Consider the following 18,799-nt stretch of genomic DNA (forward strand, 5'->3'; position numbering starts at 1 on the left):
GATACTAGTCCAAAGTGCCTAAAATTAAGAAAAAAAAAAATGTTGAAAATGTGAACTAACTAGAACTCTTAGACGTTGATGATAGAGAGATAAATTACTGATAGAAAATAAAATGTAAAAATTTGGAAAACAATTTGGAAGTTAATTTTAAAGTTAAACATACACCTAACATAAGGACAGCAATTGACTCCTAGGTGTATAAACAAATGAAATGAAAATATTTGTCTACAAAAAGCATCTACGAGAATGTGTATAACAGTCTTCTTCATAGAAACTCAAACCTAGAGATAAGCGGAATGTCTGTCCACATGAAAACGTATAAACAACTAGTGATACGTACGTACCATGATATGTACATTACTCAGTGGTAAAAACGATCAAGCTACTGATACACAAGAATATCTCAGACATTATGCTGAACTAAGAAGATGAACAAAAAGGAGAACACGTTGTAAGATTCACTTATTTATTTCTCAAATAGGAAAAAAAAAAATCGGACAAGTGGTTGTTTCCAGGGACAAGGTTGATTGGGAAGGAGAATGAAGGGATTTTCTGAGATGATGGAATGTTCCACACCTTAAAAGATTACCTTTGGGTTAGAAAGTGTCTACATTTGTAAAAACTCGTCTAAGACACACTTAAGATTTATACATTTATTCTATGTAAATTTTAGCAGAAAACAGCACTGTAAATTGATTTCTCATTCGTAGTGTTGCTATCTGCAGTTGTTTTGGTTAGCAATTCTAAAACTTTTTTCTACGTATTATAGTCTTGAGAAAATTAGTATATATTGAGGATAATAGGAGCTAGATTTCTCACTGTTGGAGAGGAATTGACAAATATGGAAAGGAGGAGAAATATAATGCACTCTGCGGTGTTGGTTGTAAGTTGGAGGTATGAATATGAATTCATTGTTTTTAATAAGGAGACATAGAAACATAAGTATAACTATGTATGTATGTGCATGTATTTACTATATTATACTGTACTGTACATGAAATTGCATGTATCAGCATGAACTTGATATATATGTATGTGTGTGTATCTGAAGTACGTGCCTGCATGTATATCTGTGTGTGTATATAGGTATAGATATAGAAAAATATATATGTGTATGTATATATGTTTATATGTACATTTATATATATATATGGATACATGTGTACACATATAATTCCTAGCTCTGTCCATTGATAGTTGAGCACTCATATCATGGAGATCTTGATTTCTAAATATCATCCTCTACTTAAATACACCATGGCTTTTTAGAGCAAAGACAAATTCCAAGCCTGAAGAAGGAAAAATATAAGATAAACATAAATATTTTTTCTCATTACAAAATAAAGCAGTACTCAAAGAAAAATGAGAATTTGTTAAAAGGACACGAAGGAGCCAGCTTGAAAGTGCTTCTGCTGGCCAAATACAAGAAAATTTGAGCATTAAAATGAACAATGAAGTTAATGGATTATAATCCACTTAATGATATAGTAACAGATATATCAATTCTTCTATAAATACATAATGAGTTGAAAAATAGACAAATACTTGGGGAAGTATGAAGGGAGAGCTCTTCATTATAGCAGAATATCAGCTAAAGTATGTGAAGGTAAAGATCGAGGTAGAAAATCATCTATGGTTCCTAGAACTAGTGGGTGAATGACTCATAAGAGACACATGTGTATATATTCTCAAATCAGATAAGCCACAATTGACAGGCATTTTACAAAATTTCTGGACTGTGATCTGCAGAATGTCAAGGTCCAAAAAGACCAAGAAAGGATAAATAACTGTTCCAGACTAAAGATAATCACACTAAATTCAGGATGTGATCTTGGGTTTGATTCCGAGAAGGAAAAAAAACTAAATGTGAAAGATTTTATTGGGGTTATTGATAAAATTTGAATACAGACTGTGGGTTAGATAATAGATTTGATTTTGGTAACTGTACTATGACAGTGTAAGGAATAATATTGTTCTTAGAAAATGCACACTGCAGTACTTAAGGGTTGTAGTATTTCAAACTTTCTCACAAATAGTTCACAAAAAGAAATGCACATGATAGGGATAATGTAACATATAATAGAAATGTATGTAGTATAGGTAAACATAAAGAGAAAATATAATGCAAATATAGCAAAATATATAGTTGGCGACTGAATAAAGTACTGGAGTTTCTTGAATTATTTTTAATTTTTTCTGTAAGCTTAAGCAATATTAAAATAAAAAGTTAACAAAAATTGATCTTAATACTCCACAGTGAGCACCACACGCCTATTAGTATGGCTAAAATTAAATAAACAAATAACAAATAATTGATAGTACTGAATGCTTGTGAGGAGGCAGAGCAACCAAAACTGTCATGGTTGGGAGTGATGGGAATGCAAAACGGTAAAGTCTCGTGGGAAAGTAATTTGGCAGTTTATTATAAATTAAACATACGCTTGCCATATGAACCACCCCTCAAGTGAATTGAAGACATGTTCACACAAAAACCAATACACAAATGTTCATAGTGCACATTTATACCTTTATTCATATTCACCAAAAAACTGGAAACAATCAACATACCTTTCAACAGGGGACTGGATAAACAAATTCTGTTACATCTGTACAGTGGCATACTGCTCAGCAATACAAAGGAACAAATTATTAAGATAATATTGATGAAACTTAAACGTTTTTTGCTATGTGAAAGAAATCAGACACAAAAGATATGTATTGCATGATTCCACTTATATGACATTCAGGAAAAGTTAGAACCATAGGGACAGAAAGCAGATCAGGGGTTGTAGGAAGATGAAGGATGGCTTGTTTTTTGATGGAGCATTCAAGAGAATCAGTAGAGTGATGTAATTGTTGTATATGGGACTCTGATGGTGGATATACGAATCTATACATTTGTGAAAATTGGTAGGGATATATATTATGAAGTGAACTTTAATGTATGCAAATTAAAACCAAAATCAACCAAGATGTTGAAGGGTCCAATCACAGAAGGCAGACTGTCACAATTAAATACTACTTCATTACAAATGTATGAGAGAACCTTACTAAATGAAGCGAGGACAGATGAAGCTGACCTGAATGACTTTGGAAAACAGAGTTTTGTCCGGTTACAGTAAGGCAAATGCCAAAAAATCTGTACATAAACACCATATTCTTGTGGGTAAATTTGTTTCTCACGAGGTAAAGGTTGGCGATTCTGAAACAACTTCACCTATGTACTAGGGTTGAACAAGTAAGTAAATAAATTGTAGATAATGGGAACCAAGCTGCTCACCGTCAGAGAAAAACATTATAAGTAAGCAAAAAAGAAAGGCTAGAATCCATGTGGTGATGGATTAGTCAGAGATTTCTGAATGAGCACTTATTTCCTGACAGTATTTTCTAAAGTGCTGGGTCGACTTTTGGACTGTGCTCTCCTAACTGAATGTCAGATACAGGGATGCAGCCCAACCCCATAACAACTTCTGTCTTATTTGTAGCCCATCCTTCTGTGCACAAATGCCCTACTATACGTTTACCTTATGTCATGATCCCGTACTGTGCTCATGAGCCATCTGCCTGGAAACTCTAAACCATCTTTTTCTTTTTCTTTTTTTTTTTTTTCCCTGGAGAATGCCAGCAGCGGAGTTCCAGCCTACAGTATTTAACTTACCTGAATTATATTTGCCTAATAATATCCTTGTTCCATTTATTAAATCAACAGTGGATAGAATTAGCTCTAATAAATCAAGTCATGTGAGCAAATGTATGTTAAGACTTCCTGAATGAAATAAGCGACTGAAGAAGTCTTTTTCAATCTCTGCAAAAAAAGGCTTTGAAGAATTTCTAGATGGTAATGGGAAGGTAATGGCTGATGAAGAATTAGAGTCAGTCATACACGACTGCATAATAAAAATGCATACGAAAATTTGGACTACACTCTGGATAATTTAACTATCAGGAGTGTTGTATTTATGGGCTGATTTTCAAAACATATCCTGTATATGAGTGACTTGTACTAATCTTGACACACTTGTCTTGAGGGTCACTGGCCCAGGTGATCTGTTTTTTTTTTTTTTTTTTTTGTGAGGAGGATCAGCCCTGAGCTAACATCAATGCTAATCCTCCTCTTTTGCTGAGGAAGACCGGCTCTGAGCTAACATCTATTGCCAATCCGCCTTTTTTTTCCCCCCAAAGCCCCAGTAGATAGTTGTCTGTCATAATTGCACATCCTTCTAGTTGCTGTATGTGGGACGCGGCCTCAGCATGGCGGGAGAAGCAGTGTGTCCCTGCGCGCCCGGGATCTGAACCCTGGCTGCCAGTAGTGGAGCACACGCACTTAACTGCTAAGCCATGAGCAGGCCCCCAGGTGATCTTTTATAATGACTCTTCCTTTGTGCCCCTGATAGAGTTTCATTAAAACACATATTGCACTCATGGACATATATCTGCTCTGTTATTGAAAATTCAAGATCCGTGAACCTGGAATTGTTCTGTTTTCTTTTTAGGCTTTTAATGCTTAGCTATACCAGACTACAATATCACACCAAGTGCACTCACTGTTTATTTGCTGAATGAAAGAATTCTTAGTTTTTCTTTCTTCAATAACTTATATTCTCTAAATTTATAATGGTTAAATAGATAAGAAGACCAGAGACGAATGTTATGCATATCTCAACAGGCAAATCACCCGGATTTATACATTCATTAAAACCCGTTGTTGAAAATCAATTTCTTTTCGTTGTTGCAGAGATTTTGGTAGGTGTGATATGTGCTTTTCTCTGATGTTGTTTTAAGTAGATGATATGCAGGTGCGTCATCTCTGACATTTGGTGGTTTATATGTTTAATATGGATTTGAGGGAACTCAGAACTCTCAAAATTTGCGATGACGAGGTATGTTTTATCAAGTGTACGTTTTGTGGGTAATGTATATTGATTTTCAGTGTTATGAAGGACACAAATATACTCTGTAAAGTCTATTGAATAATTTAATCTCTAAGATATTCAGAAGAGCATTTTTTTCTTGGAAATTTAAATGTGACATTACTTCTCCAAATATAGTGATGTTTTTCATATACAAGAAGAGTTTTATAAATAGGAATAATATATGGGAATTCATTTGCTTCTATTTGATTCAGTTTTAGGCTTTAACCTAAATTCATTACTGTTAATCACCCTAGTTGAGGATTTATGCCATGAAATTGCTGAAACCAATCATTTGACTGATAATACTCAAAGAATGCTTAGAGGAATAGGTAACCTTTTTCAAGGTGATTTAAAAAGTCATTTTTGAGCACTTTTGAGCGAGAGTGAAGGTTAGTTCCTAGAACTTAATATTTGAGATATTTTTAAAAAGCCTCGCATATATGCTGCTTGCATAGAATCACAAGAATTAAATGAAGTAATAATTTTCATCAAAACCTATTATTTTCAACTGGTAGGCAACTCAGAGATTAAATATAAAGCAAAAATGAATTTTTAATTTATTTACTTGAAAATACTTGAAATTTCTTAGATTAAAAACAAAAAAAACAGGGGCTGGCCCAGCGGCATAGTGGTTAAGTTCGAATGCTCTGCTGCTGTGGCCCAGGGTTCCTGGGTTCGGATCGTTAAACCATGCTGTGGGGGTGTCCCAGATACAAAATAGTGGCAGATTGGCACAGATGTTAGCTCAGGGCCAATCTTCCTCAAGCCAAAAAAAAGAACAAAACAGTTTTGAAAAAATGAAGAGAAGGAGAAGCAGCACCGCATTGTGATTGAATTCGGAATCTGAGCCAGATGGCCGGGATGGAGCATGCTCCCCTACTGCCGTCATCAACCTGTGCCTCAGTTTCCTTACCTAGAAAATGGGGATAATAACAGTACCTACCCATAGATTCTTTGCGAGGATAAAATGAGTTGGTATATATAAAACAGTTAGAACAACACCTAGTGCGTTTTAAGTTCTAAGTGATTGTTATCATTATAAATAGTGAATCAAAACTGCCTAGACATACGAACAGCAGATGTATTTTTATGACATTACTGTCTTTATTCTTTCTTTACTCTGAGTAGAAGTTTACAGACCTACAGATTTATGTTTATGACTAGTTTCCAAACTTCAAGTTAGTTTCGTCAAATATGATGACAAGAAGACCACTTGGGAGACTAAAGTTTGTTCGTATTAAAGAAGAGGGCTGCAGTGATGTGACAAAAGGAGCCACCTTCAGTCTTGACTAGAATTGTTCTACTTTTTCAAACTTTTAACCTCACCAATCATATTTCACTTGAGATTGTTTAATTTATTAGACCATTATGTACCATATTTTAATCTGGAATTGTAATTTACATGTCTTGTCACAGGAGAAAAATTCTTGCAACCTTTAATCCTGTAAGTAGTATTAAGACCTAGGCTTGGGAAAATGACTAGGCAGGAATCTAGGCTGAACTCTTAGAATGTGTTCCTGATAAATGATTACTGTTCTACTTGTAAAGCAAAAGATATAATATCATTTTAAGTGACTAAAAATGTAAATTTGCAAACAAGAAACTTCCTTTTATATTTGATCTCAACTTACCTCTGAAGGCCCTATTGCTGCTGAGTACTTGCGTGCATTTCACCCAATGACAATGTCGTACACCTTAAATATATACCATTTGTATTTAAAATTTTTTTAAATTATTAATTGTGATATATGACCAATATTTATAAAACACATCTATATGATTTACCACTATTAAATGAGAATTATGGGAAAATAATTGAGGAAATTTCTAAGGATTATGGGGAAAAAAAAGTGGTCATTTCCATTGCTCTGTCTCACTAATCACTAGCTTTGAAAAAAAATCAAATCTTCTTAATATAATTGGGAGCTGTGGGTTTGGGCATTTGGGAGATGGAGGAACAGATGACAAAGAGGATAGAGATGAGATGGAGAGAGAGAGAAATAGTATTTCCCCAAAAATTCATTGCTCAGATTTCATTGGTCTACATGACATTTCTGGATAATAGATAACAGAAGCCTTCTCTGGTCATTCACGATGCACAAAAACACATATTAGAAATATTTTCACCTAATATCCATTAAAGACATATAGTGTCATCTGGCTCTTCTGTTGAGTAAAAAGCATTGTTTTTTATTTTAGAATTTGGATAATAGATTCGTAATGGATTTTAACAGGAGGAAAAGAGTACATCTGTAGTATTCTGAAGTATGCTTCATAAAGAACTACTCTACTTACTCAATAAATATCCCTTGATCTTGCTATAGAGACAGATTTTATACTGTCCAGTCTGATCCTTCCAAGGTTTTGTTGCAGATTGTAGAAGTGGACAATTTGATTTTCATTTCGCTCACCTTTGTAGTGGATGTCACTGTGCCTTCATTAACTGTCATTTACACCTCCTATATGTTGCCTCCTGACAGAAATGTAGCCCCTAACCCATTATTTATTTACTTATAACATTGCTGTGTTTTTATAAATATCTGAATTCTATCACTTAAAAATTTTTAAACAGCATTTTTTCTTTAAGTTTATCTAAATTATCACAAAGAAAAATTCAAATTACTCAACTAATACGGACTCACATTTAGCATTTTTACATTTTCATAAACATATCTACCACTCAGTTTTTAAAAACAGTATTTTTCTTTAAGAAGTTTAACATTATCATAAAGAAATTGATACCAACAGTGATTCATAAACTCAAAAGTAACATAGTAATTTGATTGATGCAAATTTCAATTTGAGGAAAAATAGTTCTGTTAAATGTATGTTTCTACTACCAATACAATTTCAGTGGGAACCTCAGCATTTGTGATTTTGTGAATTGATGGTATAGTTGTAAAAGGAAGTTAATGAAAATAGGTTTTTAATTTTTCCTACCAACTATGTATGCAGATAAAATGTATATGACCTTGGTTTCTCAATTTTAAAGTGTGTCAACAGGATATAGTTTTCAGCAAAATAAAACCTCAGAGAAAACATAAACATTATAGATTTCTAAAATATAGCTTGGAAATGCAGTGTGGTTCTCAGCGTGAGAAGGTCAAGCGTACTTCATTAGCACTTTTTAAGGGAAGGTTTTAACAGCTTCTCAATGTGAACAGGTCCAAGTCCTGTGGATCACAAAGCATTCTATGATCTTGTCCCAACCTACCGAGATATTATTTCAAATTAGTGAATTTCATTTAACACCTCCTTATTTTTATCACATATTAACATAATAACTAACATTATCACATACTAACATTAACATCATTGACATTGGGATGCATTTTTACAATAATGATATATTAACCATTATGTGAGAATTTAACTGGCAGCTTTTGCCCCTTTTATCAGTTTCTTATGACTGCTATAACTAATTGTCACAAACTTAAAACAGTACAAATTTATGATTTTATGGTTCTGGGACCAGAAGCCTAAAACGAAGTGTTGGCGGGGCTGCATTCCTTCTGAAGACTTCCGTTTCCTTGCCTTTCTCAGCTTCTAGAGGCTACCTGGATTCCTTGGTTCAGGACCCCTTCCTTGTGTCAGCCCACCTATTGCTTTCATCATCATGTCTCCTTTCTCCCTTTGATTTCTTGCCTCCCCCTTATGAGGACCCTCGGAGGACCCTTGTAATTACATTAAGGGCCCACTTGACAAACCAGGATAAACTCACCATGTCCAGATCCTTAACATAACCACATCTGCAAATTCCTGTTTGCCGTATACGGTAACATTCGCAGGTTTCAGGAATGAAGGCCTGAGTATCTGGGGGGAGGCATTGTTAGTCTACCGCACTAGCCTCAATGGTGCATAGAATAAAGGTCTCTTACAGCCAGTGGCATGTTATAATCAATGGTAATGCATCTGCTTTCTTCCCACATTGTGTTCCATTCATACTAATTTGTTTTCACTTCCCAGGACTTTCTCACCTTCTGGCCTTCATCTCTGTCTAGAATGCCCTCCCATCCCTTCTGTACCCCACATGGCTAGCCTTTATAATGTAGAACAGTTCTTCAGGAAGCTTTCCAATACTAGTTAAGATGCCATAGTTACCCTTATGTTGGATAGTATAGTTTCTATTCTATATAACAAGTTATCACTAACTTAGCAGCTGAAAACAACTCACATTATTATCGCACAATTTCCGCAGGTCAGAAGTCTGGGCATGGTTTAGCTGAGTTCTCTGCTCATACTGAGAGAAGCATGCGTAGGCTGAAATCAAGCTATCTGACAGGGCTGTGAGCAGATCTGAGGCCCATGTTCCTCTTCCAAGCTCACTGGTTGTTGGAAGATCTTCCTTCCTTGCGGTTTTAACACTCTGGCATTTCTTCCTTATTGGCTGTCTACCTGGAGTGTTCTCAGCTCCTGGGACCCCCTGGCATTCCCTGCCATGTGGCACTCGCTACAATACAGCTTTCATTTTGCTCCTTCCAGGCAAGGAGGAGAACACCTTTGACTTTTTTTAAAGTCTTTCCTGACTTGCTCAAACATACCCAAGATAATCTCTCTTTTGATTGACTCAAAGTCATCTGATCTGGTGACTTTAATTATGTCCCCAGATCCTTTCTGCAATATAATGTAATATAATCACAGAAATGATATTCCATCACCTTCACAAATCTCACCCACACTCAAACGGTGAGGATTCCACAGGCCACGTGGGCTGGGGGTGAGGATCTTGGAAACCATATTAGAATTCTGCAACCACAGTGACTCCTCAGCATGGGAAACTGACCGTATTTTCCCCTAATTACACTGCATTGATTTATTCGATTATTTGAGTTCCTCATTGTTTATAACCCCAGCATCTACCACATCGCTTACCACATAGTAGGGGCTCATTAAATATTTGTACAAAGAATTAATATACATATCAGAAAGGTATTGAGGGTCCAGTGAACTCATTTGTATTCTGTAAAAGAGAATAACATGAGTGTTTTCTCAAATACTAGTATGAATTATTGTTTAGCAACTTAATGGATTATATGCATGAAATTATCTATGAAAGAGACAAGCTAAATTAAATTCCCACTAGCAAAGCAAAATACCTATTCTCACAATTAAATATTTAGAAGTAGGTAATTAGCAAAAAAGGATATGCATGAGAACTTTTTGTTAGGGACAATTCATTTTATGTGTTTCTGGCAGATGTTTGTTCAATGCAATTTCTCTTATTTTACAAAGAAAAATACTTCCATTATGATAGAATAGTATCCAATGATGTGTCATTTGCAATACACTCAATCTCATAATGATTTAAGGACAAGGAGCAGACCTCGTTCCTATTTGAATTCTCCACACTACTTACCACAGGTCTTAGAAAAAACAGCTCCCTGAGAGATTTTTTATTGAAGGAAATCTTTATTTCTATGCTCTTTGGAAGTAGTTCTGTATTTTTTTTTTTTTCTGGACTTGGAAACTTGAAGTCCAGGGTGTCTGTTCATTTTGGTACAGCTCCCTGCTCTTATTTTACGAACACCAACTATATCATTTCGGGTCCCTTGCTGTATACATTGCTGATGTCTTCAGCAGTTTCTAGGGCCCTCTCACCTTTTTTTCTTGTGATCAGAGTTGGGAGAACCATAGGCATCTCGAGGTTTTAGAATTTCTGCATCTGCCACTGTCCTTCTAAACGTTGAGTATATTTCCCCTTATCCCAATTCTTTTTACTGTCCCCTCATCCTTACAGTTGTGAAATTACTGAGAAAACCTGAGCAGTTAAAGGACTTCTTGATTACTGGACATTTTCTTCTCTGAGGTGTTCAGCCAGGCACTTTTAGAACCTATGTTTGTACGTATATGCTACACGTTTTGGTGAATGAATGCTGCTATTTAAATGTTTTCCAAATAGCTATATTCCAAATATTTTTACTATGCCTGGAAAACTGACACCTGAATAACGCTTTTGCTTTGATGAGCAATTTGATGCTGTTTATGCTTCACTTTTTGTTTGATATGGAGTCCCCAGGGTTAAGCCATCTTATTTCTTATCTCCAAATACTCGTGTACATTTCACCCAGTGATGATCACTTTATCTGGTTACATTTTCCGAGTAAAACTTAAAACTTAGTTTCAGGACTGAGGTGTTACTCTTAAGATTAAAGTCTTATTCAGTTGTTGTTTTTTCATTGTTTACTAGTTTTGAGAGTAGCAACAAATCCGTCAAGCAAAGGTTATAGTGATAGCAAACCCCGGGGTGCCAGAAAGAAAACACAGGGAGCTTCAAATCATTAATAATGCACTTTCTTAAGTGTTTTCAGAGAACATTGTTGAACAAGAGGTGAAAAGTATGAAGAGACAAAATGATACTTTAAAAAATGCTGTCACTTAACATTGCTGCCTGCTGGTACTCTGTTAGATGAAGCATAGAAATCATAAATAACATCCCTTTCTTAAATTGTAATAGAGACAGAGGGAGAACCACAACGATGACATGGAAGAGAATTATTGCCTAGGGACTAAAGTGACTGCACTTAGGCAGAAATGTGCCAGGTAACGGCAGCAATGGCAGGGGTTTGTCCCTTGGATAAGCCCTGACAGTCTGGTCTGTCATTTCGGGTCCTCACTGTGAATCTTGGTCTTGTGAGGCTGGTGGTCCTCGTGAGAACGGAGCTGTGTGTGGAGAGGAAATGGACGGGGAAACGTTTCCCCTGGGGGCCCAGTGCCGGTGTGGGGAAGGCTCTGCAGGGCCAGGCTGTGAGGCCAGTGTCAGTGAGGGCAGTTCTGGCTCTTATCCCCACGGACACCGCTCTGACAGTGAGTCACTCACCACAGCAGTTCCAGTCCAGTTAGACTCCGACGTGGTAACGAATAGGTCACAAGGCCGCCAGGATTATTTACTGCCTTTATTCTGCCTTGAATATCAAAGCCAATGCCAATTATTTTCACAAAACACCCCCACTTCTGACAAATTCATTTCTATTTTTGTGAGTCATAAGGGTAGTAAATGAGAAAATTTAATGAGATGTGACTTCTCTGTTCTGGTGTAGGAATTAACCATTTTTTTCTTTGTTTTTCAATGGTAAATTTTTTTTGTGTTTATTTGTAGGTGTGGGAAAGCACTGTTCATGATTTAAAATAACTCATTATTTTAACCCATGTATTACACGCACACACACACATTTCTTCCTACTGAAATATACATCCCTGAAGCAATGTGAACTTATAGAGGAAAAAGAGGAAGGCAGAAAGAAAAGAAGGGAAAATAGGAGGAAGGAAAGGGAGAAAGACGAAAAAGAAGAAAATCGAATATTGGAACATAGATTTTTCTGTTGAAGAACTTGCCTAAGATGGATAATTTTTGTTGAGACACAGGAAAAACCGGATGTGAAATAGTCCTGTGACCTGGATATGGCCAAGAGGTATGAAGGGGAAAAAAAGAGAGAGAGCTAGAAGGATGTTGAAAAAAACTGTTTATCTTATTTTGCCTTATTTTATCTCCTTTAAAATATATTTCTGTATGATCCCTTAGTAAATGGATGAATGGTTAAGATAATATAATGTTTGAAAAAGCACATTTTGATAGAAAGTCATTTTATTTTGAAAGGGTATCATTTAACTGAAATTATGAATTCTTTTCTTTAAACCAATGCTCTGTAAATGCATATCTTTAAGGAGCATAGTGGAATTTTTTACATTGGGTGGCGCAGCCCAGGTGTAAAACAAAAGGTAGTGGTGGGGCCTTAGCAAACTGGAAAATCCGCATGGATACTAATATATATTCAATTTCTCTAACACTATGCCAGCTAGGTAAAACATATTTTGGGGCTGTGGGTCACCTGTTTGTTACTCCTGATTTAAACCAACATTACTATCATTTTTTTTTTTTTCAGATTTTGGCATTTTAAAGATTGTGTTTTTAAATTTGTGAATTTCTCAAATTACCTTGACATAAGTCACTATTATCTTACCTCTGAGCTCAAATCCACAGGTGTTTGGGGATGCTGGGAATGGCTCTCAAATTTCTGGCGCTCACAATAAATTAAAGAAGGCAGAGTGGTATGCCTGAGAGAGAGGTCTGCAACTTTCTTAGACCTCGGTAGCCCTAGTATAATGGTTATATATGTTTATCTGTGAGCACTTCTGATATATTCGGAGTCACATATACATATATATGATTTTTATAAGGTCTCCATAGATATTTTAACTCATAATTCCCGATACAATAAGAAAATATAATTTCCAAATATGCTACTTACAATGTAATTCTACCTATTAAATTTTTAGAGGTCATACATAATGTATTATGGAAAGTGTAAATTTTGGAAACCTGATACATTGATGTATTTCAAAAATATTAGAATTATCGAGAACATATTTTCAACCCCTCCCAAGGAGATTTAACAAGAGACCCAAAACTTTTATTAAAAATTAGATCATACAGGGGCCTGCCCGGTGGCGCAAGCGGTTAAGTGCGCGCGCTCCGCTGCGGCGGCCTGGGGTTCGCTGGTTCGGATCCTGGGCGCGCACCGACCTACTGCTTGGCAAACCATGCTGTGGCGGCGTCCCATATAAAGTGGAGGAAGATGGGCACAGATGTTAGCCCAGGGCCGTCTTCCTCAGCAAAAAAAAGAGGAGGATTGGCGGATGTTAGCACAGGGCTGATCTCCTCACAAAAAAAAAAAAAAAAAATTAGATCATACATGTAAACTGGTATCAGCATAAATCTAAGACACTGTATTCGTAATACCTTCTCAAAAATAAAATAGTTGAGGAGGCCAAACTTCCTGAATTCAAGTTAATAGTATGTATGACATGACCATATATAAGAAATAATTTTAATATGTATTTGTGAACCTGTAAATCTCAAACATTATGTGATTATTCACCACATTAGCAATATGTTATTAAAATACTCACATCTATATTTTCACCACAAAGTTTTATCATTATCAGAAACTGAATGAGTACAACTAATGTATGATGTTTGGTGTATATTTAAGTATAAAATGAATAATACATCCAGATTTGTAGAAGGCTTAGCTGATGAAAATTTCAATTAAAAACAGTAGAAGGGGAATATTTATAAACAAAGACTAATACTAATACAGTGACTGTGTTTTCTGGTAAAAATAATAACAACAAAACAAGACAATATTGTAAAAAAAAATAATTTTTTATCAGGAAAAGGTTTTCCTGATAAAATGGTGGTTAGTGATCGTGTAGCTCATAATTAACAAACTAGCTGTAGGGAAAAAAAAAACATTTTTTTGTTGCTTTGTTTTAAATTTTAAACAAATTATGGTTGCTTGTTTATTTATTTTCCCTATGGTATCCAATTTAATTCCCAGGTTCTCATCTGGCACGTAGTTAGTTCATTTCTTACCTTCTTAGCCCATCACAGTCAACATTTAGAAAGCAAAAAAACATATTTCTTAATAATAAAAGCATGCTTTGTTTTTTAACACCAGTCTGTCTTTCAGACCCTTTGTAAATTCAAAGTTATCTTTTGTTGTCATTTTTCTTTTAAAATAATTTATCATTTATCTACACAGAGAATGTCTACATCTATGCTGAAAGTTAACTTGACTCTAGTTGTTTGTTACTTGCCAATTTGCATCAGTATCCAAACTTGAATTATAATCATAAACTTTTTTTAATATTATTATGATTGATGGTACTCCACAATGTCTTAATTACATATTGTATAACATTTGGTTTTAATTTGTTAACATACATAATACCTTATATAAGATACAGAGATGCACCAACTGATATCGTTTTATCTCATTCATTTACAACTATACCTGTACAATAATTAATCATTTACATTCAGTAAGACATTAAAAATTAGGATGCTAGATGAAAAACGTAAAGTAAAACAGAAGCCAATTCCTGTCTCAAGAGCTGCCAATTCTCATGTGTCCGTTGTCTCTTTTTGAAGCCTGTGGGCTGCCTTGTTCTCCTTAGAGGCCCCACATGTTGTACAGAAACGTGGCTGCAGAAGTCTAGAAGCCAGCTAAACACCTCACAGTGCACTGAAAACGCTGTTGCTACCCAGGACCTAAGTGTTTAATGAGAGTAATCGCAGGTACACGCACGGAGAGGGAGGCAGTGTAGCTCACGTGGTAAGGCTCAGGGATGAAGAAGCCAGAGACTGACTAGAAGCGGCCGTAGATCCATGCCTACTCCAGCGGCAATCCATGCTGTCACCGTTTCCTTGAGACGCTGCAGAGACCGTGCTTTTTCCATCTCTAATGATAAAATAGAGAACAGACTCTGATCATGACTTTTGTTTTTACCCCTGACGAAGATTAGCCCTGAGCTAACATCTGTGCCAATCTTCCTCTGCTTTATATGTGGGTCCCCGTCACAGCATGGTTGACGAGTGGTGTAGGTCTGCACCCAGGCTCTGGCCTGCGAACTTGGGCTGCCACAGCAGAACATGCTGAACTTCACTATGCCACGGGCCAGCCTCTGATCATGACTTTTAAAAGGATTATGACGAAATGTTAACACTCTTTTTAACTAAGGCTTAAGTAGTTCAATATCAACTTTGAGATCATTTTTCACCTAAACAACCCGTTAACTTCTTGTTTATTAAACCTAAAGCAATCTGAGAGAAGCCAATTCATACACAAGTAACCTATTTATTATAGGTATTGTTTACTGACAAAAAAAGAGACAGAGAGAGAAAATTGGATATTTTCATCGTTGTTTTGCAAACTGTTACCAAATGTCCATTGTGATTGTTCTTATTTCAAATAATTAAAGTTTTTAAGTTAAATAGAATATTTAAAAAATATTGTAGAGAACTGTGTAATAGAGCATTAAATATAAAAATCTACACTTTCCTTGGTGAAAAGTGAAACGCATTTAGATGAATACAACATTCTTTAGAGTAATTAACATTACCTATACCATGATTAAAGGAATGTTAAGAGTTTTCTCTTTTCTGTTGTTTTCAGTGGTTGATGGCTTCTCCTGCTTATGCAATCCGGGCTATGCTGGCCTGAGATGTGAACAGGACATTGATGACCACATCCTGAATGCTTGTGAGCACAATTCTACCTGCCAAGATCTGCATCTCGTTAGTATCCATGAATATTATTAACATATCTTAATGTGGGCTAACATAAATTAACCACTACAAATATAGTTAACTTTTGCCTATGTGGCATGTTGCTACATACACATACGTATGCATAATTATTCATATTAGAAAACAGAAACTCAAGCAATATTTTTTTAACTTTATAGTAATAAAAAATGTTCTATTCACCACTATATATAGTTTGATGTAAATATTATAAATCAAAGGGCTAACTCTTCGGATTCACAACTCTTGGCGATAATTTGTGTAAAATTTCAGAAATTATCCTAAAAAGTGCTGTCAGTCTTATATGCACCCACTTTTATCTAACTCAAGAAATATATCACACATGTGATATATTTCTTTGTCATTTATAATCTTAACTTTTATTTTGATTTCCACCTCACGTTGTACACTTCCATCAGTTCCTTCATTCGTCTGTGTTGGTGTTGTCCCTTCAGTACATATCCATTTGTCATCGCCTTTGTCACAAGCATGTGCCATTCTGCCTTAAACGGACTGTGACACAGTTGGCAAATCAATGAGATCCCCTCAAGCTCCTCATTTTTCAGACAGCCTGAAATAAAAAATATCTACTCAAGGTGGATTCACTGACTGGCTTCAGAAAATAAATGACATACAACACAGGTTAATGCTGCAATACTAGTCTAGGCTTGTAGTTTATTCTTTAGCAACAGAGTTGATTTTCACAAAAGGACTATACTAGTTGAAGTCAGAAGAAAACACTTTGAAAAACAGATCTGTTTTCACTGATGTATCTTGACTATCAGCATACTGACAGTGTTTGTTTTTACAATGAAAGGATAATTTGTGGCAAATTGTTTCTTTCCCACAAGGAAGGCAGACTCCTAAATGAAGAATTACAACTAATGTCTGGATAGCCATGACCAGAAACAGGCATGGTCCATCAGTTATCTAGCCACTGGTTAGGTATGGGGCCCTGTTGCTTGGTCCTTGTTCATCCCAGATGCTTTGTCTAAGTCAGTGATGCTAATCCCACCTCACTTTGGGGGTTCCTGTAGGAATGGGCATGTGACCCTCTGCTGGTCTCTGAGATAAGAGTGGAGTTCTTTCTGGGGAAGGGTTTCCTCACCTGCATATAGGATGTAAGTAAAAGGTACTGACCTCTTCTAGACCTTCTAACATCTGGATTTTATACATGTAATTGCTGTTGCCATTTTCAGACCCAAGGAGGGGAGGAGGGTGCTACCTAATGATGAGTGAGGCTGAAGGCAGCAGAGCTGAGCAATAGAAGAAATCTGGCCCTTGATCAATTACTGCACTCATGACTGAACCCCTCAGGGGCCTGCCCAACCTCTGGATCTAATTATGTGACATCACTTATGGTCTATTTTTAAATATGGCTTGAGTCAGAGTTCCTTTTTACTTGCAGGTAAATCATCCAATTTCCATAATGCGATTAAACATTATTTTAGTCTATGATTTCAGCCTAACTTCAATAATAATACGAGTTGATCATAGCAGAAAGCAGCAGGGTTGAAAAGGAAATAAAATTCTTGAACTAAATAAAGTTCACCAACTAGATTATTATATTATATTAATTGATTTAAATATATTATAATACACAAGGAAATCATTGAAATTGCCTGACTCTTAACCATAGTTCATATATCAATTCTAAGAAGAACAGAAATACCATTGAATTGGTGATGTCCTTTCCAGAGAAGACGTTATGGAGACAACAGATTGTTAAAAAAATGAAAATTATTACAATGAAAAGTTATAGATTAAAAACAGTGAAAGAAAAGGCGGAGACGGCAAAGTCAAGGAGAAGCTAGGCACGAGCTTTCAGATGTCTTCTCCGAGTGGAGTCGCGTGGACAGCGCTCCCAGAAGTGGTGTGTGACAACATGTATGAAGTGCTGCCCATCAGGGAAGCTCACTTGCTATCCAGGGTTTTTATTCGGGTCAGTCACAAGGCACACATTTTAGGTAATCAGTCTTCAGCTCCTGCAGTGTTCAACTGATACAGTGTGATCCAAAGTCCCAGGTTTAAAACAAAGGCTTTCATCGTAAACCATATCATTAGCATAAATTATTTGGCATAGCGCAAGGTGTCAGGTATAAAACAGAGTGTTATCAGGCAGGATGGTCCAACACTCAGAAGTTATCTTCCAGGAGGCAGTAAAGGGCCATTCCTTCCTTTGGAATATGTAGAGTTTGAGCACCCAAGCCTGCGAAGTTAACAATTGCACCAATATTATATTAAATATTTCATGTTTATTTAGGAATAAATAGTACATAATTGGAAAAATAATACATTCTGTAATAATAAATGGAGACCAAAAAATCATTGCAAAGACAGTAAGTCAGAAGAAAGAGCTAAAAACTCATAATTTTCAAATAAAGCCTAGCTAAAATGGACAACGTAACTGAAATAAAGGAAGGTCCAATTTGAGTTTCATATATGCTTCCTTCACCAACACATTGGTAAAAGACAAACCGTGAAATGCTGAAGGCTTTGAAGTGAAAGAGAAAAAGAAAGGCATGGAGTGTGCTGTTTCTGCAAAATGTTTATAATTGTGATAAACAGAAAGATGGCTTTATTCAATCTGTGAAGCACTCACTTTTGTCCGTAAGAGTCAGCAGCCTGCTTTTTGTGTGGGTAGAACTCTCTGAACCAACCAAGGCAGCGCCATTGTTGGTGTGAGGGATGTGAGGGATGCTTCTTTGAACTTGGAATGGGCGTCGCTTTAAATTAACATTTTCACATTTGCAGCATTTCCTTATGATTATATGTAGCACTATCAATGTGAGTTTAGATA

The 18,799-nt window shown here is 35.9% G+C and overlaps 1 protein-coding gene across 1 annotated transcript in view; it reads left to right on the forward strand.

Moving 5' to 3' along the window:
* The window catches only part of EYS (eyes shut homolog), a 1,424,867-nt gene that overhangs the window by 376,221 nt on the left and 1,029,847 nt on the right, over positions 1-18,799 (forward strand). The window contains exon 11 of the mRNA XM_058554077.1: positions 15,869-15,990. Within this exon, the coding sequence (XP_058410060.1) occupies positions 15,869-15,990 (122 nt within the window). The remainder of the gene's footprint in view (positions 1-15,868; positions 15,991-18,799) is intronic.

The sequence above is a fragment of the Diceros bicornis genome, chromosome 14 (assembly GCF_020826845.1).
Source record: "Diceros bicornis minor isolate mBicDic1 chromosome 14, mDicBic1.mat.cur, whole genome shotgun sequence".
In the NCBI taxonomy this organism is placed as follows: Eukaryota; Metazoa; Chordata; class Mammalia; order Perissodactyla; family Rhinocerotidae; genus Diceros; species Diceros bicornis.